General features: G+C 47.2%; 1 protein-coding gene across 4 annotated transcripts in view; it reads left to right on the forward strand.

The window, feature by feature from the left end:
• RCOR1 (REST corepressor 1) overlaps positions 1–20866 on the forward strand; it is a 128669-nt gene that overhangs the window by 104153 nt on the left and 3650 nt on the right. For 3 of the 4 annotated variants that reach the window (XM_060620818.3, XM_060620820.3, XM_078447822.2), the window contains 5 exons: positions 2189–2267; positions 5144–5338; positions 11859–11936; positions 12397–12454; positions 12968–13197. In XM_060620818.3, coding sequence (XP_060476801.3) covers positions 2189–2267; positions 5144–5338; positions 11859–11936; positions 12397–12454; positions 12968–13197 — 640 coding nt within the window. Of the gene's footprint in view, positions 1–2188; positions 2268–5143; positions 5339–11858; positions 11937–12396; positions 12455–12967; positions 13198–16546; positions 20629–20866 lie in introns of those variants that run through there. The other variant, XM_060620821.3, reaches the window with a different exon arrangement.

Consider the following 20866-nt stretch of genomic DNA (forward strand, 5'->3'; position numbering starts at 1 on the left):
CAGGGAGAGTTGGGGACAGAGGATCTGAAGCAGGCTCTGTGCTGACAGCAGAGAGCCCGACGTGGGGCTCAAACTCACAAACTGCGAGACCATGACCTGAGCCAAAGTCTGACGCTCAAATGACTGAGCCACCCAGATGCCCCTGTAATGTTATTTTTAAATTTTTGTTAATGTTTATTTATTTTTGAGAGAGACAGAGACAGAGACAGTCGTGAGCGGGGGAGGGGCAGAGAGAGAGGGAGACACAGAATCCGAAGCAGGTTCCAGGCTCCGAGCTGTCAGCACAGAGCCTGACGCGGGGCTCGAACTCACAGACCACGAGATCACGATCTGAGCCGAAGTCGGACACTCAACCGACTGAACCACCCAGGCGCCCCTGTAATGTTATTTTTTTAAACTAATAATATAAATGAAGTGAAGGGAGAGAGACTATCTGATCTCCATGGCCCCATCTCAGGAGGGTATTTTATGATTTTAAATAGGATATCGTGGGAACAAAGTGGTAGTATGACTTCTGGAGAATTCACATCCGTGGGCCCAGCTGTAAAGTGGGGGCAGTGGTGGGAACGTCTGCTGAACACTCTGCAGCTGTGAGAGTCTGTAAAAGTGTTGACCTTGATACGTCTGGATGCTGTGTGGTCTGCAGCATATATACTAGTGGGTCTGTTTTTGGTTTAGTGCTCTCAGTAATCAAAGAAAAGTGGCAGATGCTAATGAATTTGTTTTTATGTTCCAATAACTTTTGATTAAAAATATTTATTTCCATTATACGTTAGGACTCATTTACTTTTTATAAACAAAGTCTTGTACTACAGACAGCTGTACTCTGCTAACCCTGAAATTAGAGTTAAATAAAAGAATAGGTTGGGGTTTGTTGTCCCCCGAGTATGAAACGGTAAGAGCATCTACTGCCCCACCCTCACCACAGGCTCCCGTCCCCGGTGCTTCTCTGTGCACCAACCCTGAGAGCACCTGTCCCCCACACCGCCCCCCCCCCCCACCACCCACACCCTCCCCCACCCCCCCAGCCCCCCGTGGGGAGCCTGAGCCCTTGAGCACCTGTGCAGACCCGGGCGCTAGCACCTGAGGGATTGGTGGAAGTGACAGCAGGGACGAGAGAGGTCCCTCAGCCCTGGCACACTCTCCTTTTGAACTCTCTTTCCTGGGCCAGAACTCAGCACAGGAAGGTAGCATGGCCATCTGGGCCGGATCCTGAGACGGTGGGACGATGAACTGGATGTAACTGGGGGGAAACTGGGGCAGGCTGTGCTTGGCTTCTGTGATCCTCAGTCTTCTGACTTTTCAAAGTAAAGGCTCTACTACGGAGCTCTTTTTTTTTTTTTTTTTTTTTCCAACATTTTTTATTTATTTTTGGGACAGAGAGAGACAGAGCATGAACGGGGGAGGGGCAGAGAGAGAGGGAGACACAGAATCGGAAACAGGCTCCAGGCTCCGAGCCATCAGCCCAGAGCCCGACGCGGGGCTCGAACTCACAGACCGCGAGATCGTGACCTGGCTGAAGTCGGACGCTTAACCGACTGCGCCACCCAGGCGCCCCACTACGGAGCTCTTTTAAAAAAATAATAACACGTGGAAGGCTATAAAGAAAGGCATTTGAAGTACCATGTCAATGTGAATGTTCTTTTTAAAATTAACCTAATTTGAAATCTCAGTTTATCCAGAGCCAAAAGGCTCTCCCCCTTCTGGCGCTTGGATTGAGTCATGAGTGTGTACTTGGGACTTGAAGTGGAGTTTCACTTTTTGGGGATTTGTTCCCAGCGCATGGGGACTTTATTTTTCAATAATTTCTCAGTTACATGTAATGATTGTGTCCTAGCCCACCACAAGATGATTACGGGGCAGTTACATAAATGCCTTAAATTTGATCTTTTCAGTTGAGAGTTGAGAAGAAACATTTTACAAATATGAAGCAACAGTGTTCTAGACCTGATCCAGAAGTTAAAAATCTATTTCAGTAGGTGGTTGTTGTTGTTGTTTTAATCATTTAGAGTAAGAGAACTAGGAGTTGGTTTTAATTTATTTGAATTGTAAAAATGTTTATCTCGGCAATCTGAAAACATACTGATTTTGTATTAAATCTGTCATTAAATCAATTTATTGCTTATATTTGTATATTAAATAGAATTAGTACCAAATAGTCTTTCAGTAACTTGTTCTTGCCTTCCAGTGAGGATGAACTGGAAGAAACAAATGGAAATAACCCCATTGACATTGAGATTGATCAAAACAAGGAAAGCAAAAAGGAGGTATTTTTTTCCCTAGTATCGTTTAGGCAAATAAATTTTATTAGTACCATACGTAAAACATTCCTCTTACTTATTCTATTTAATATATTTATTGCTATGTACAAGGCATCATGATAATGACTTTTTAAACAATACTAACTTTGCTGTATAGACTTTAGAATTTTGTTTGCCAAGAAACAGGAATAAAGGAAGCCCGAAAGCAAGCGATAGCATTACTGAATAACGAGTTTGTCCTCATTGGGCAGCCGTCCTCACTGCCTTCTTTCCCAAGCCATCAGCCCAGTAGTTAACGAGTGTGGGCGTGGTACTGGTGAGGAGAGGACCAGGTGAGGGCTTGGTTCCTCCTCTCAGCCTTCGGGATGTCCTCTCAATGGCCGGCGCAGGGGCCTGCACAGTGGGGTCATGAGCTGGGCCATGAGTGCACTGCAGAGGGCTGGCAGGGACTCAGGGCAAGTTTTCCCGTTACTCAGAAACAGCAGCGTAGGTCCTACAGCAGCGAGCCTCACACATGGGGAATTTTTAATCTTTCACATCTTAAAAATCATTATGTCAGAAGATTCGAGAGGCCCATGAATTCCTACAATTGTATGTAACTTTTTTTCTGTGTGTATTTATGACATTTCTTTATTGTGAACTTTTCACTGAGAACGATGGGGTGTCTGAATGATCTCATTAAGCCTTTTGAAATGGGTTGCAGTCTTAGGTTATTTTGCCCATTCATAAAAATTGAATAAGGCCTATGTGGGATCCCTGAGGGCCCCCCAGGGAAACCCAGGGCTCCTTGGCACAGACTGGAAAGCCCCCATAACACAGCATCCCCTGCGGCAGAGCCCTTGCAGGGAGGATAGCACTACAGTCCCTGGAAGGAAGGGCCCCTTAGTCCATCGGCCCCAGTTCAGGCCGGAGTGTTGGATCCCAGCGTGGTTATGACTTTTATATGTAAGTTCGTAGAAGTGCTTTTCTGAAGAGAGTCTGTATCTGCAGCTTCAGTAAAACCTCAAAGAGTTCTCGATCTTGGAAGGTTCTGAAGTAGGAGAACAGCTGTTCTTCGGCATGGAAAGACAAAAGGGTCCAGGCACACCTAAACTTTAAAATCGCGTCAAACATACATGCTTTTTGTAGGCAAAGTAGGAGATCCAGCTAAACAAAAAGGAGAAAAAGAAAATGATGATATTGTCACCCTTAATCACTGCTAACATTTTGGTGACTCTTTCCAGATGACTCCATGAAATGTATATGCCTATATACACACTTATGACTCTATACTTGCTTTTTTAAAAACATAAAATGGGATCTCAATATATCATTTCTGAAACCTTTTAAATTTGGTCTTTCTTGAACATGTTTTTATGTCAAATACACTTTGTGTACATAGCTGTTATTAGCATGTTATTTTATCCTACACATCTTTCATAATTCAGTTAAGCAATCTTAGGGCTTTTTTATCAGTTTCCCCCCATGCTTTTTGCTGTTCTAAACAATGCTGAAATGCTGGTCTCATGATTAAATATTGGTTCACTTAATTTTTTCCACTGGAACAAATTTCTGGAAGTTGAATCGTTGGGTGAAAGTCTTCTAGTTACATTTTTAAGGCTTCATTTGGTAGGCTATGTATCACCAAACTGAAAACTGATAATTCTTTCTGGATGGCACTCCAGCTAGATTTATACGAATGCCCAAATAACAAGATCATTTTAAGGGTTAGCTAAGTTAGATTCTTTGGGAAATCAAATTGTACCTACAGTTAAGAAGCTTTGTCTTGATACATCATTATCTATTAGCTTCTTCAGGGGAACGTTTTCAATGAAAGGGGAAAGGCTTGATTTAACTTCCGTAAGTCTTACTTATGTAGCACGATTCCTGATTAAAAGAGAAAAATGACTTATATCTTAAGTTTCTTTCTGTACTAAAATGTTGTGAAAACAGGCACGTCGTCAGTAGGTGATCTCTGCTAAACAGCATAGAGCTGTTACAGACGAGATGTAGTTTATTGCCTACTAACATTTTTATGTACTGTCTGTTACCACCTGTTCAAGAATTTACTGGTACCGTCGTAGTTTGCAGGGTCGATTTATGTCAGTGTTTTAAGATAGGAAGGAGAAAACCTGCACATATTCTCAGCTTCATCAGCAAATGTTAATACACTAACAAGATGAGATTATGAACTGTTACAAAAACTTCTTAAAATTGTTATCAGGACAGTATCCTTTCCTTGCCAAGATTTTATTGCATTTCATTTCCAAACGTTTCAGTTTTAGAGAAAGCACTTAAAAAAATTAGCAGCAGTCATGCATTATCAAATGACAGCATATGTTCTTGAAGCAAATTATACAGTCGCCCTAAAAGTTGTGTCATCCAAAAAGAGGGTATATGAAAAACAGTCATAGTTACATGTGGAAGTTTATATTTTTTATAAACTTTCGTATAGAGTTAAAGAATTTAAATGGGTTTTATATATGTGTTGAATCATTTTTTCCTTTTATCTTTCTGTGGCCCTAAGTCCATCTGTTTGGCTAAGAACTATTAGGATAAAGGAGCTCACCATTCACATACACAAAGCACACCAGAAGAGAAGACAGATCTCTTTTCTTCCTGTATTACTACAGGAAGCTCAGAACGCTTCTTGCCAGAGGCTCAGAGTGATAGAAAAAGGTTGTGTTTATATAGGAGGGCAGTGGATTCTACTTAGAAGTGTTCAGCCAACATTCAATAGCCAGTGTTTCTGTTAACTGCCTGTTAGTTTGTAGATGGTAATTACGATACGGCATGGTATTTGTCAGATTGTTTAGAGCCATGTTAGGAAAGTAGGCGTATTACTGTTCATCTGGCATTTTCATGTTTTGGAGTCTCATTTTTCAAATCTTTGTACCATCCAGGTGCCCCCTACGGAGACAGTTCCTCAGATCAAAAAGGAGAAACATAGTACGCAAGCTAAAAATCGAGCAAAAAGGAAACCTCCGAAAGGAATGTTTCTTTCTCAAGAAGACGTGGAGGCTGTTTCTGCCAACGCCACTGCGGCCACCACGGTGCTAAGGCAGCTAGACATGGAGTTGGTCTCCATCAAGCGGCAGGTACCGCGGGTCGGGGCTCACTGATGCTCAGGGGTCCCTGTGTGTTCCTCACACCTGAGTGTCCTCTTTCCACAAGCCTCTGAAGGGCATTTTATTTCTAAGGAACTGGACCGAAGACTTAGGTACTGATCCGTTGATATTTCTTTCTTTTTTAAATTTTTTTATTTTTTTTAATGTTTATTCATTTTTGAGAGAGAGAGAAAGAGCGAGCAAGTGAGCAGGGAAGGGCCAGAGAGAGAGAGGGAGACAGACATAGAATCTGAATCAGGCGCCAGACCCTGAGTGGTCAGCACAGAGCCTGACATGGGGCTTAAACTCAGGAACAGTGAGATCGTGACCTGAGCTGAAGTCCCTTAACAGACTGAGCCGCCCAGGCATGCCCGCATTGATGTTTCTTAAATTGACTTTGAAACTAAAGGTATATATGTATACCTTTAATAAACACACACACACACACACACACACACACACACACACAGTGTGTATATGTGTCTGGGTGAATTTTCATAGTGTGAACACACCCACCACACGGCCACCATCTGGATCAAGAGATGAACTGCAGCCTCCCAAGCCCCATTCATTTCCCCTTTTATTAATTTTTTTTTATGTTTATTTATTTACTTATATTTTTTTGAGAGGGAAACAAGAGTGAGCAGGAGAGGGGCAGAGAGAGGGAGACACAGAATCCGAAGCAGGCTCCAGGCTCTGAGCTGTCAGCACAGAGCCCGACGCGGGGCTCCAACTCATGAACGGTGAGATCATGACCTGAGCCGAAGTCCGACGCTTAACCAACTGAGCCACCCAGCTGCCCCTCATTTCCCATTTTAGTTGCTGCCCCGAGGGGACTCAGCCTTGCCTCCCAGGCTTCACTAGTGCCCTTCTCACTCATTACCCACCTCCTTCCAGTTGGTGGCCACTGGTCTGACGTTTTAAACCAGACATTATTTTTATTCATTTTGGATTTTATATAAACAAAGTCATATGATGTAGTTTCTTTCATGCCCAGCATTGTTCAACATATGAGATCCATCCAGGTCGTCCTTTCTTATTGTTGTATAAATATCCTAAAACTTATCCACTGTACTAGGCATTTGGGTTGCTTCCCATTTGGGGCCGTTGACCAGTTAATACCGACGTGGATGTTTCTTTGACTCTTGCTGTATTATGTATGCATCTCTGTTGCACGTACACCTAAGAGTGGAATTACAGAGTATGCCTGTGTCCAGCATTTTCTAGAATAGTGCCAAGCAGTTTTCCACGGTGGGCTGCCAACTTATGTGAGGTTTGGTTGGCCTGCATTAGGGCCTACTCACTAACTGTTGCACTGTTGACATTTGGGCCCGGAGAATTCCTCGTTGTGAGTGTCCTGTGCATTGTGAGATGTTAAGCAGCATCTCTGGCCTCTAGATGCCAGCGGTTGTGACCTTGCCCCATCAGGTGTGACAACAGAAATGTCGTCAGGCCTTGCCAAAGTATTACCGCTCTCCCCCCCGCCGGGGGTGGGTCAAAATTACTTCCCCTTTCCCATTCTGAGGCTCACCTTTTGATGAACAGAAGTTCTTAATTTTAAGGTAGTCTAGTTTCTCGTTCTTTCCTTTTGTAGTTAGTGCTCTTTTCAGTTTTGGTAAGAACCTTTACTAAGAGTATGAAGATACTCTCCCATGCTGTCTTAAGTGTTGTTTGCCTTTACATTTTGATCTTCCGTCTATCTGGAAATGTTTTTCTGTGCATGCTGTTACGTATAGGGTGGATATTCATTTTGTTTTTCATGTGGCTATCTGGTTAACCGTGCTGTTTATTGGAAAAAAATCAAAACCAAAAACGATCCTTTTCCCACCGCAGTGATGGGCATCTTTGTTTCAAGTGCAGCGTCTGTATGTGTGTGGTCTGTTGTGACTTTGGTGTGTATGTCCGTCTTCACTGGCACCATCCTGCCTCGATTACAGGGGCCTTACAAACCTGAGTGTCTGGGCCAGGCGGTAAGTCCTCCAAGATTGTCTCTCCTGGCCCTTTGTGTTTCCATAGAAAATGTAGGTTCACCTTCTTGGTGTCCAGAAAAATAATTCTGCTAGAATTTTTATTGGAATTGTATTGAATGTCTAGATCAAAATAGAGAATGAACATTAAACCAGACAGCCACCCCTGTGATTCGTGAACGTGATCCCTCCCCTACCAGCACAGATCTGTCATTCTCTCCGTGTTCTGCCGCCTCTGTGTTTGGGGCTTTGTCAGAGTTCTCCCTGGATATTTGCTACTTTATGATAATCCTTTTCTGATTATTTGCCCTGGTATGGGGAACGGCGCATCATTACGCGGTGCATTGAAACTGCAAATTCAGCGGAGTAGCCAGCTGACTCTTGTCCCTTCATTAGTGCCCTGCCCCTCCCCCATCCTTCTGTCTCTGGAATTTGAAGCAAATTGTGGACTGATGGTTTACTTGTAGTTTTTGCTGCTTTTGATCTGTTGATTTGTTGGTTCCTTAGAAGGTTAAACTGGAGGCTGGCAGTCCTTTCCCAGATGAGAGGAGGGGTCTGTGCCCTGGTCTGGCAGCTCGGGGCGGGGGACAGCTCACAGCAGGACCAAGTGTTCTCCGAGCAGTCAGAGGATTGGCTCCTAGGCTTGGCTGCTGGCGCAGTTGCGCCCTAATCTTGGGAGAGTCACTTAATCTTTCTGGGCCTCTTTTCAAATGAGGAGATTAATCCTTGCCTGCCTGATCTTACAGGCTGTCTCAGGGCTGCAAGAGAGAGAGAGAGAGAGAGCGAGCGAGCGAGAGAGGGAATGTTTTAAGCTCTGTTTGTGCTGGAGGGGCTCTCTGAACGGGGCCCGGAGCCCCCACCCGCATCTTTGTCCTCCTTCCTCCTGGAGGGGACTGTCTCCCCCTGTGCCGAGCGGACTCCTGACGCTCACTGGTCGATGTTAATCTTCTGAGCAGAGAAAATGAGGCCCTTCTTGCACGCAGGTGTCGCAGTACAATAGATAGAACTGTCTTTGGTTTCACGGCCAGAATCAGGAGCAGGACTTTTTTATTTGAAAGTAGCTACTGAGAATCATGTGGAATAGAGGGGCTTCGGTTCATCGCTAACAGAGGAGACAGGTCGCCTGCCCCCCTCACAGCCTGTCGGGGTTGCTGCCGAGTGCACTTGTCGACTCACAAATGGCCGTTTTATCTGGATGCTTCCACATGTGGTGGTGTCCCAGGGAAGGGTTCACATGAAAATAGCAGAAAACCTGACTGATAGCAGCTTAAACAATTGAGGATTTATTTTTATCAAATAGCAAGAAATCCCAGCATCGGTGGCTCCGGGCATTAGTCCGTTTGTTCACGGTGTGGTGACAGACCCGGATTCTTTTGCATTTCCTCCTCCACCATTCTTAGCGTGCCTGCTTTTCATCTCGCTCGTTGGCTCCCGTTGGAAGCTTCCAAAGCCATTTTGTGGCCTTCGCGTCTGCACTGGGGGCTGATGGAGAAGGGGCCGGAGGCGGGGCCGACCCTCCCATCCTTCCAGCAGGAAAAGCTTTTACCTTCTCGGGAACTCCTGTCCTCCCTGCGTGCTGCAGCTTTGCAAAACGGCTCCTCCTAGCCCCGAGGAGGACCACCAGCCTCTGTGGAAGATGCGAGAAGGGGGCTAGGGGCAGACGGCTCTTAGATTAGCCGGCGGCCAGTGCCTGTTGTGCTGGGTCTTTCTGAGTAGAGAATGAGAGGGTCACACAGGAAAGTAGGAAAAAAAAAGTCGCTAGGTAAGGCACCAGGCGAACTTGACTGCTATTTTGTTTTTTTCTTTAAATGCTGGTCACTTTAAAATTTTTTAATGTTTTAAAATTTTATTTTTTTTTAATTTTATTAAAAAAAATTGAGGGGCGCCTGGGTGGCTCAGTCGGTTAAGCATCTGACTACGGCTCAGGACATGAGCTCACAGTTCATGACTTCAAGCCCCACATCAGACTCTGTGCTGACAGCTCAGAGCCTGGAGCTTGCTTGGGGGGATTCTGGGTCTCCCCCTCTCTCTGCCCCTCCCCTGCTTGTGCTGTCTCTCTGTCTCCCAAAAAATGAATAAATGTTAAAAAAAATTTTTTTTAGATAAAAAATAAATTAAAAAAATAAAAAAATAAATTTAATGTTTATTTTTGAGACAGAGAGGCAGAGCACGAGCAGGGGAGGGGCCGAGAGAGAGGGACACAGAATCTGAAGCAGACTCCAGGCACCCAGCTGTCAGCACAGACCCGGACGTGGGGCTGGAACTTACAAGCCTTGAGATCATGACCTGAGCCAAAGTCAGAGGCTCAACCGACTGAGCCACCCAGGCGCCCCTTTATATCCTATTTTTTATCCAGCTTGTTGCCACTCTGGCTTCCTTTCCAACTGGCATGATGGTAACCAAACCCTGTTCTTATTCATAAACACTTGAGTATTTCTAATAAGGAAAATGCATTAGGAAGAGAGGTGAAGGTTGATGAGAATTTAGAGCTAACTTTTAGTTCAGAATTTGCAGGTATTCTGTATAGCCACTTACATAATCTCTGCTTCTTTATCGATTTCAGAGAGAAAATGCATGTGGTGAATAGGTTGGTCTCCTTAGGAAATGTGTATTACTTACTCACAATGCAATATATACCCCATTTCTTACCTGTGTAAACAACCAGCCAGAATGAATAGAACGACCTAGTAACCGGAATGCTGGGAGGCCTGTAGTATTCTGGATAGCGGATTCTTTTGAGAATTTGTTAACTCTGTCACAAGTTTATGTGACTGAATATAACCTTGAATTATGAACATAGCCTTGAACATGCCCTTGCAGCATTTTATGGGTGGTTGGTACCTGAGAGCTCTGAGCAGGAGTCTTAAGACCGTGCTGTTGGACGGGGTAGTCGGTAGACACGTGTGGTTATTTACATTTAAGTTTGGATTAAAGTAGAAGAAATGAGAAGTTCAGTTCCTTAGCTGCATAAGCCACATATCAGGTGCTTAGTAGCAACCTGCGGGCAATGGCCATCGTGTCAGATGGCACGGCTTCAGCATGACGTCGCGTCAGAGAGCGTTCTGTGACACGGTGCTGGTCTGAGAATTGGGTGTTACTTTCCCAAGAACTTACTGTGGGTGAATTTCTGGTACCAGTTTATTTTCTTCTGACTTGTACCTTTTCAAAAATAAACTAAAGCAAATTTCAGAAAACCGGGGTCTTCAGTTTTGGTTTTACTATAGAGCAGGTTTTATGCACATTTCCTTTATTTTTCTTTTCAGTTGTCTCTGTGTTCTGACTTGGCGTGGGCCGTGTGTCTGGCAGGCTTTAAGGCCCTTACTAGTGGCAGACAGGGTCACTTCCTCGTCCCTAGAGTGCTGGTCCTCCTCACGGGGCCGCCAGTCCCCTGTACATCTCCACTCCCCTTTAAACCTTTCAGAAGAAGTAAACCCAGGAAAGGAAATGCAAAATTGGAATTCTGTGAAGTGTAAGTGCTTGAAAATGAAATTTGAGTCTAAGTAGGAAAAGGTTGTTCAAGGAGGAGAGAATTATTAAAGGGTCTGTGAGGCTGTGTCCTTCACCACCATCCCCCACCTCTCAAAGTCCTGCTTTTTCTTCATTTGCCTTCATAAGGTTGCTGCTTTTGAGGGCACCTTCTGTTCCGGAGTGTCTCTGATGTTTTATTTGGGAAAATGAATCTGATCCTCCCCTTGCTTGCTTTTTTGCCCATGGGATCATTTAGAAATGAAAAACCCTGGGGTTGATGCCCCCCTGGTCCTTGGCACGGAGGTGCCCCTGCACGTGGAGCTGAGAGGGAGCCCGTTCCCAGGCCCGGCTCCTTCAGGAGTCCGGGCGCAAGTCCAGCGGATTGTCCGCCGGATCGATTCAGCGGTTGGTATTGTTCATGTCTGTCTTTCGATCGCTTAGAGGCAGTGAAAGATTAGGTGCGTCGAATCAACACGGCCACGTGGAAAAGATCTAATTTGTGAGAAAGTGAAGAATTACGGTTGGCCAAAATCAGGCTGTGGGAAGGTAACACGCTGCTTTCTGCTTTCTCCTCGTTAAAGAAGGCCGCCCTGCGGGCTCCTGCGCAGGGGGTGCCTGGGCCGACCGCGCCGGGCCCCAGGAGGTGCACCTGCCGGCCTGCAGAGCACTGCCTCTCGGCTGCTTCCGCTCGGCCTGCTCCGCTCGGTCCGCGTGGCGGGAAGCCAGGCGTGGCCTGGTCTTGTGTGTCAGGCTTCAGATGTGGGTTCCGCCGCTCGGGGAGGGGGGATGACGTGTTCTCAAGTTGTGAATTAGGGCTGGGCACGCAGGAGCCTTTTGGCCACCATGCCCTCCTTCCCGTTGTCCCTCGTCTGCTGCTCTAAGCAAGTCCGTTAAAGAATCTCGGTAGATGCTCTGAAGGGATACTACAGCGACCTCAAATTTTGGTTACCATACAGATTAGGAACTTCTTTGCTCTTGGTTTTTTTCTCTTATTTTTTTTTTTTTAGTTCTGTTTTCTTTTCATACCTTTACAAAAGTTGTTCATTTTTAAAATTTAAAAATTTCCTTTCTTTCAGATTCAGAATATTAAGCAGACGAACAGTGCTCTTAAAGAAAAACTTGACGGTGGAATAGAACCGTATCGGCTTCCAGAGGTAGGACTATACCCAAGTTTCATGTGTTTACGAATTTAATATTAGGGCACCTGGGGGGCTCAGTCAGTTGAGCTTCGGACTTGGGCTCAGGTCATGGTCTCCCGGTTCATGGGTTCAAGCCCCGCATCCAGTTTTCTGCTGACAGCTCAGCCTGCTTTGGATTCTCTGGCTCCCTCCTTCCCGCCCTCCCTCTCCCTCTCTCTCTTTCTCTCTCTCTCTCTCTCTCTCTCTCTCAAAAATAAATAAGCATTAAAAAGAAAAGAATTTAATATCTCTATAATGTATCTCCAGCATACATCCCATAGAAAGAAAGTTGTAGACACAATCTTTATAAACCCGATTGACGTTGAAATTCTGGTATTCTGAGAAATTGTAAGAAAAAAATAAGATTCATTAAGTGTGACGAGGATGCCCTCGCCTGTAACTGCGTTATGCTCATACGGCTCCTCTGGGTGTGCAGGTCGCTCAGAAGTGTAACGCACGCTGGACCACGGAAGAGCAGCTTCTCGCAGTGCAAGGTACGGGGGTCCTCCTGGTAGGAGGCCTGGGGCCGCAGGTGCCTTTAGGAAGAGTCATGCCCCACCGCACTCCCGTGGCACCACTTGTGTTGAAACACGCTCTCAGGAGTGTGTCGGGTTCCGGATGGTCAGAAAGTATAAAATCCTGAAAGCAGCAGACTGAATGTTAAGAGTTTTACGGTTGGAGCTCTTCTAGTCCTGGGGACCCGGAAAAGAATGCACAAAGTCCACCGGGTGCCGGCTGGGTGGCGTCAGTCGTCTTGGGATACGTGACTGGAGGTGCGGGTTTCCGGATGACAGGGTCATACTGGCCTTCTTGGATCAGTCATCTACGAAACAGATCTAGGTTGCTGCTCTTTCCACTGTATAATACATTAAGATCGTGCCTGCAGTTAAAAGCTCCAAGTGTTTTCTTATGTGGATCTAAAGGAAGGGGGGTAAGTCTCAGTTGTGTGGGGTTTTAAAAGTTGTTTTTATCCTGTATTGAAAAACAGTGCTCTCTTACATCCTTAGCCATCAGGAAATACGGCCGAGATTTTCAGGCAATCTCAGATGTGATTGGGAACAAATCAGTGGTACAAGTGAAAAACTTTTTTGTAAACTATCGACGCCGCTTCAACATAGATGAAGTTTTACAAGAATGGGAGGCGGAACATGGGAAAGAAGAGACCAATGGGCCCAGTAGCCAGAAACCTATCAAGTCCCCAGATAATTCTATCAAGATGCCTGAAGAGGAAGACGAGGTAAATCTGAAACAGTAGGATCTCTGCCAGATTCATGCTCCATATTCAGTTTCTTCTTTGATGGCCTTTCTCGGCTGGAGAAATATTTTTAGCTCTCAGCTCTGTCAGTGACTTGACTTTTCCCCATAAAAACCTTAATATGTGTGTTGACACAGTTAGTTTTGGTCACCAGGTATATTGCTCACGTTTTAATTCCTGTACAGATTCCTAGTTCCATCCTGGTTTTCTCCAGCCACAAAATACTGCACTTTACCAAAGTTTCCTTAGATCCTGGAAGAACTCAGCCCTGAAACGGTAAGTTGGAAGTGGTTGTCGAAGGTGTGTTGGCATCGCAGTGGGAGGTTAATGACCTTACTGCTGAATCGGCTTGGCCAGCCGGCCAGGAGCTCCTGCGTCTGTCTCTGCTGTCCCGAGTCGTCCAGGCTTTGACGCGGTCGGGGCTAACGGGTTCAAGTATTGATGGAGACCGTTCTGGGTCCTGTGTTTGGCCGGAGCTTCCAGGCTGGTGGCCGACATTCTGGCAACCTCCAGGTTAGCTATACCGATTTCATCGCCTACTCAGCAGAGATTAGGCACGAGGTTACCGAGGCTGCACGGACCCATCTGCTGCCTCCCTGCTTCCTGTGACGGGGTCACCTGCCATTTCCCCGTCCAGCCTGGCCTGCCCTGCCACGTCTTTACCCCCACTCCCACAGAGAGGAGGAGGGGGCCGGGCAGAGGTAAGAGTTAATTGCCAGTCGCTTTGGTGTGCGTTTGTTCACAGACACGGAATTTTAAGGATTAGTTGAGCTTTCCGGGAAAACCTTCTCATCAGAGGCTCCCCCAAACCATGCGGGAGTGATTTGAAATGACCTATTTAGTACTGTCTGTTCTCCCCCCTTTGCTCCAAGGGTCTGGCTGTAGAAGCAGCCCAGAGACCCCCTCTTGAGCCGAGCACAGAGTGCCTCACGAGGGAGACCCCCCCGCCCCCGCCCAACGTGACGCACCCAGCGTGTTGGGCTCTTTAGAGCTTTGTGCCAGAAAATCTTTGGACTGTTGATAACATTTATAGCAGAATTCGTATTATTAACAATGCGAGTGGTTCCCCCGAGCCACACCCATGGCACGGCCCAGCCTGAGACCCCGGAACATAACGGCTTACAAGCAGAAGTTTTTATCTCTCAGCAGTGATGTTTGTCCCGGTGCTTGTTGCCCCTTTAGCAACAGATCAACCTCTCTGAAGTCCTGGACTCCATTTAGGAAGCATTGAGAAGATGAGAATTATGCACTTGATCTTAGCCAAAAGGCCGAGAAGCGATAGAGAAGATGAGAATTATGAAGGAAGGAACATTAGAATTTGCCGGAATGAAAGCTTTCTTCCATGTATGTTCTCCACCTTTGGTGCCAGGAAGCAGAAATCATAGGAAACTCTCCAGATTTTATCAAAGCAGGTGTTGGCAGGGTTAAGCCTAAAAATACGGTCATAAATTTGGGACCAAGGGTCGCCACCAACGGGACAGGCTCTCAGTTCTTGTGCATATACTTTCCTTCCTTTTCTTATGTCTGCTTCATTCACTCACAGTTACTTTTTTTTCTGACGAAGTCCAGAAGTCCATTCTTCACGGTCCACTTACCATGTCGATCGAACATCAAAATAGCCCGGTAATTCTCTGCCCGGTCTGTGGTAGCATTGGCCCAGTCGTGACTGGTCTCCCACCACAGGCATGCCTTTGTTTTGCCTTGGTGGTCCATCTTCCATGCATCTGTTTCCCCAGCCTTCTCCGCAAAACTGGCGGCATCGCCTGACTTGTCCTTAGCGGACAACATTTATCTTGTCTGTAAACATTCTCACCCTCTTCAGCCATTTCCACCCCCTCCCCCCACAGTTCATTTCCTTTTTTTTGGGTCCCTTTTATGCCCCCTATAGTACCCGCTTTCCCGCTCCACCGCCCGGCTTTTCTGTTCTCCATATGTTAGTTTGCAAAAGGAAATGAATCTGTAGGGACCAGCTACTGTTCTGTGTCCACCAGGGGCCTGGGGGGACTTGTAAGAGCCCTGGTTAATTGTCCAGCCAGTGCCCAGAAATTGGCCTCCTCATTCTTGTGTATCCTGTGGAATCCAGCAGCTAAGAAAGATGTCTGCTGGCGTCCTGCCTGCCCCTTCTGCCCTCAGATTTTATGTGTTATGCGGCACAAAGAGGGAGGAGGCCTTGAGAACTGCCAGAAGTTCTAGTAACGTAACTGTTAGCTGTAGGCCGTTTCCTTCGGGGCTGAGAAAGGGCAGGCGGCCCAAGGGTTTTAAGCTTTTGAGATTCCGAGTTCTCTGAGGTGGACAAGGATGCCGTTCCCGGCGAGGGGCGGATGGATGGGTGTCCGGGTGAGGGGATGCGGACCATGACCGGCTTGGAGGTAGAGTCTCACTCACAGTTACAGAATGAACACAAAGCCCCTGACCCGGCCAACTGTTCTCATCAGTTATGATGTCAACTGAAGGAACAGCTGTTTTCAGATTGGGGTTTATAGCCCAGTGGTTCCCCCAGCAGTAGGACATCAAGGGGCACCTGGGTGGCTCAGTCGGTGAAGCGTCTCACGCCTGGTTTGGGCGCAGGTCCTGAGCTCACGGTTTATGAGTTTTAAGCCCCACGTTGGGCTCTGTGCTGATGGTGCAGAGCCTGCCTGCAGTTCTTTGTCACTCTCTGCCCCTCCCCGCCCCCCCCCCCCCCCCCCGCTCACTCTCTCTGTCTCTCTCTCAAAATAAATAAACCTAAAAAAATTTTTCAACGTTTGTAAAAAAAGGACATCATGAGGGTAGCAGTGAGCACTGAGTAAGATACTTGGGACACTTGGGAGTGCAGTTAAGAAATGCCTTTGAGGCTTTTATAGAGGACCCTGCCGCCTTCACTCTCCCGTGTGTTCACTCTCCCGTGTGTCCCCGCGTCCCAGCAGGGGCCAGGGGCTGTTGGTTGAACGGGGCCCGTGCCACGGCACCCCCTCCAGCCAGGGCGGTCGGCCCCAAGTGCTACTGTCGGCCCAGGGATTTTACGTAATCCTGTGGAGTGGGGGTCGTTACTGTGCACATTCTGGGAACAAGGAAGCTGAAGCTGAAAAAGCAATCCCTCCGCCAAGGATACACGTCTAGAAAGCGGCAGAGCCAGGATTTGAGCCCGAGACTCCTGGCTGTAGAGGCCTCCCTCGTGCCGCCTGCCGCCTCCTCCTCGGGCCCCGTGCCGAGAGCCCGCAGGGCCCTGGGTTTGCGGGACAGCGGGGCCGGCCGCACACCTTCCTGCCCTCTCGGGTCCGCCAGAGGTAGCGGCTTGAGTTGTTTACCTGCGCTCTGATGCTTCCGTCCTTCTTCCTTCTCCTCTCCTCAGGCTGCTTCTGTGCTAGACGTCAGATATGCATCTGCTTCCTGAGAAACTCTGCCAGCTTTGAGCACTTGGTATGGACGCCTGTGTTATCCAGGATATCAGGTATCACACGCCATCACCTAGCCATCTGCGTCACATCTCTGTGGACAAGCAGCTATTACCAAAAAGGCGTACACTTCCAGTCCTGTGCTGCATCTGCCTTAATCCTGTGCTCGTTCCTCCACGCTGGCGCCACTCCCCAGAGAGTCCCGCCGCATCTCACGCTCTGCCCCGGCGCTGGCGGAGTCTCGTGGCCCGCACGCCTCCCGTGACCCCGGGGACCCCTCCCCAGTCGGAGTTCCTGAGCCCCACCCGTGGCAGCTCTGCCCAGTCAGCAGCTTCAGACAGGTAGTCGACTTGGAAGGCACGACTCTGCTCCTGCATGGCCTGCGGTTCCACCTCGTGCATCATGTAATTTTCAGAGTGACTGTGACCTGTCGGCCTTTTAGAAAGTTTCTCTTGTTCTTTTCTGAGGCGTCCACTAAGCGATATCATGCTTCTTTGGAAATCGCAGGATGCTGGCAGACTGCGTTATAACCTTCGTCGTGCCAAACATCCCGAGACAGCTCCCGTCTCCCCAGACATCGGGTGTAATTATGGTTTGTAAATTTAGCTGGCTCAAATCTCGCCCTTCTCCCTTCCCAGCTGGTAGAAAGCTCATTCACAGCAACTCTCCTTGGACATCAGCTTAGAGGGAATGTGGACTCAACACTTTCTGCCTTCAGCTTTCAGCACTGGAATCCCGGGACAGGTGCCGCTCTGTCTTTCCCGCCCCCCCCCCCCCCCCCCCCCCCCCCCCCCCCCCGCCATCCGGCTCCAAGAGACGCGGTCCACACCACTGCACCTGGTGCTCGTGCATTTGGAATTGGTGCCTTCTCCTTTTGGCAAACCACGTTATCGACCCGTTTTCTGTTTTAGTGTCTTACTTCTTCTTTAAAGTTTATTGCTTGCCAAAGAGAACATCACTGAGATTAGGAGACAGGGGAGAAATTGCTGCAGATTCTGACAGAGTGCAGATTTTAAATGTCAGGTTAGCTCCATAAAGGGGATTAGAATGGCGGGTGATGGCTTTGTAGAGCCACACGCTGTGTGTTCCCCATCCTGCTGGTACGCCGTGTCACCCCGTACAGCCTTTTGTCCTTCATGTGCTGATGTGACCGTCTAAGCTCCATCCTCCCTCTTTTACTATCATAGTACAGGACAGAGAAGTGACCCGTTGGTTGGCTCTAGTAAGACCAAGACGGAAAGAAGCAGTGTGCAAAAGTGGTCTGTAATGCCTTTTGGTTGGACTGGGAACAAGTAAATATTTCTCATAAATGTTCTGAGATTTCCAGAATCACTTAATCTCGTACTGGACTGTGGACCTGCTGCAGGGCTGAGGGACAGACCTCACACTGCCCTCTCGCGTCCCCTGTGTCCCGCCCGCGGTCCGTGCAGCCCGCACTAAATATGTTGAAGGAGCTTTTCTGTCGCCGTAGTTTTGCGTCATTGAAACACTTTTCCTGCTTTCAATACCAAAAAGAAAAAAAAATGCAGATGCTTTAAGGCACAAACAGAATTCGTAAGAATTTAAAATATGCAATTAAAATTTGATGTGTTTTGACTCCCAAGCACCTTGCTTTTTCCCTTTTTTTTTTTTTTTTTTTTTTTAAGGCCAGCTGACTGTCTCTTTAGGAAGAGGGTCAGCTAGAAACCTAGACTTTGGAATTGTACATTTTTAGAAATCCGGAGAAAGGTCATTCTCAAGGGGAGTGAAGTGGGACTCTCCTGACTTCGTCATCTTGTCCCTTCCCGGGGTGTCCGTGGGTCAGGTAAGAGCGTGCGAACGGCATGAGAGGAGGCTGGCGCGGGCAGCGCAGTGACACTTAGGAACGACGCGGGGTGTGAGCCTGCTCTGGCTTTGGGAGATGGCAGGGCGAACATGGAGAGGAGGCGGCCTGCAGTTTGCACATCGCTCCGAGGGGACACTGGGCGAGAAGCGAGGCCGAGGGTTCTCTGTGCTGCTTCTCGGGGCCTCCTTCCTCATAACAGGGCAGCGGCAGGGGTCTCATTCTGCCCGTAGGTCGGAGGCCTGTCCCTCTCTGCACGCCCGGGCCGTTTGCCTGGAGAGCTGGTCCCTTCTGGCAGTGCTCGCTGGCTCGATGGCGCTTCCTCGGAAGCGTGGCGGGCCCCCGTGTGTCTTGCCCCGTGCCCTTACGTGCCGCCGGGCACCGAGCGGTCCCCCGTCCCGAAGGGTCGCTGCTCCGGCTTGGCGGACCACAGCGGCCTGGTTCTGGTCCCTGCACGGAGCAGAGGCATAGCATTCTCATTCGCCTGAGGTTGGAAAGATTGGAAAGGTGGTTGTCTTTGCCTGGCCCCCTTATAGTTTCATGCCTAAGGTAGCGTTGTGCTTCAGACTGTTCCATTATACTGTCTTTGCGACGATGTTGTAAATGCAAGAAATTACTTCGCTTTAAAAGCCGAGTGATTGATCTTATTTATGTGAAGCCCCCTTTTTAACATATCAAGACTTCGGTGCATAGCAGGTCGTGTTTGGATGTGTAAGGGTCCACAGTGACAGCTGCTTCGGATGCAATGTTCACTTAAGCTTTGTCTTCTTAAAAACGATCAATGTGAATGTCATAATTATATATATATTTTTGTGGGAAATTTCTCCTAAGTATAAGTTATTGTGCAAAATATAGTACCATTGAAGCAAATGATAGTTTAACTTTTAGTTTAGAAATCCTAAAAGATATAAATTGTATTGCATATGCATTAAAAGTTTGTTTTATTTAATTTTATGTAGGTGTGTAAGGCGTTAGGAAAAAATTGTTTTCACTTATCCATTTAAACACCTTGTTACTTGAATATTGTGCTGACTGGTCCGAAACAGTGACCGGTCCCGTAACGTAGCTCTGTTGCCCAGCAAGTACAGGCCTCCGTCGTGCTGACCACATACCCACTGTGTGGCCTCAGCACTTCTGTGCCCACCAGGACACCAGTTCCTCAGAAGGGTCTTTGGTAGTTTGGAACCTGTGAGACCCTTCGATAGTCACACACCTCTCTGATGACGACGCGCAACTGCAAACGTTGCCGCGTTTTACGGGCTGATTGCGGAGTCGTCTCCCGTGTGTAAAAGTTCCCTCAGACGTCACATGCCACTCTGAGTGTGCTCCTCGTCACTTTAAATTTCAACTACGCCCTATTTTTGTCTTTCTGAATATCAGATGTACTATTGGTATACTTGCGTACCAAAACTAAGCCACACAGTGCATTACACTAACTGGATCCCTGCTTCGCGGAGCAAAGGAAAGACGGAGCCCACTCCCGACGAGAGCCTCGCTTCCTCTCTCGTCCGGCCTGTGTCCGAGCCTAGTGACCCAGGAGTCCAGCTCTCAGTATCCAGTGAAGCTTTGCTTCGAGTGGACTCAAGGTAGTTAGCTGATCTGAACCTAGTGATCTCGTGCAATGCTCAGAAACAGATCCTCTCTCTGCCACTCCCCGGATCCCCGCAGCTCTTCCCTCACGATAGTAAAGCACAATTGCAGCAATGTTACAATTCAGAAGGAAGGTCAGTGTAGTCTATGCATGTTGTGTGATGATGAGTGTTTACAGTCACCTCCGAAAACTAAAGTTTATACTGGAGTGGATAGTATTCCATTATGTAGACCTATCAACTTTGCTAAGTGCTTTTTAGATTGCTTAAAAATTTTTCAAGATTTTAAAAGATGTATAAGGTTAAGTTTGCAAATATAATGGAAATGCTGTATATCTTTTGAAGTGATAAAATCCACGTTGGAATTTTAAAGAAAATATGTTGTAATAATGCTGTTGTAAGTAATATTTTAATGTCTCTTTTTGCCTGTTTTCTATATCAGCACATTCATCGTGGTGAATGTTCATAGCATTATAATTGCTTAGCCATTGAATGATAACATTTGTTAGTGGAGATTGAAAAATTTATTTGTGAAATTCTGCAGAATTCATTTTTCTATTTCTAATATTTGCTGAGGTTAAATAAAAATTTTCAAGCCATTGATGTAATAAAATATGAAAGAAAACCATTTTCTGCACCCTCCACTTTGCACCCAAGCAGAGCCCCGCCCTCAGACGCGGTGGGGTTTTGCACTGGGCCTTGGGGCCTCTGAGTGTCTAAATCCCCCAGAATGGCACCCTGTGGGCACAGCCAGGGATGCCTCTTGTTCTTAGCCTGTAGCTGTCCCTGAGCTGCATTTCTTTTCTAAGGTAGGATGATCTTCTGCTTGGGACCAAATTGAGGTGCGTGAGTTCATAAAGCTGGCG

This window comes from Panthera onca, chromosome B3 (genome assembly GCF_046562875.1).
Source record: "Panthera onca isolate mPanOnc1 chromosome B3, mPanOnc1 haplotype 2, whole genome shotgun sequence".
Taxonomy (NCBI): domain Eukaryota; kingdom Metazoa; phylum Chordata; class Mammalia; order Carnivora; family Felidae; genus Panthera; species Panthera onca.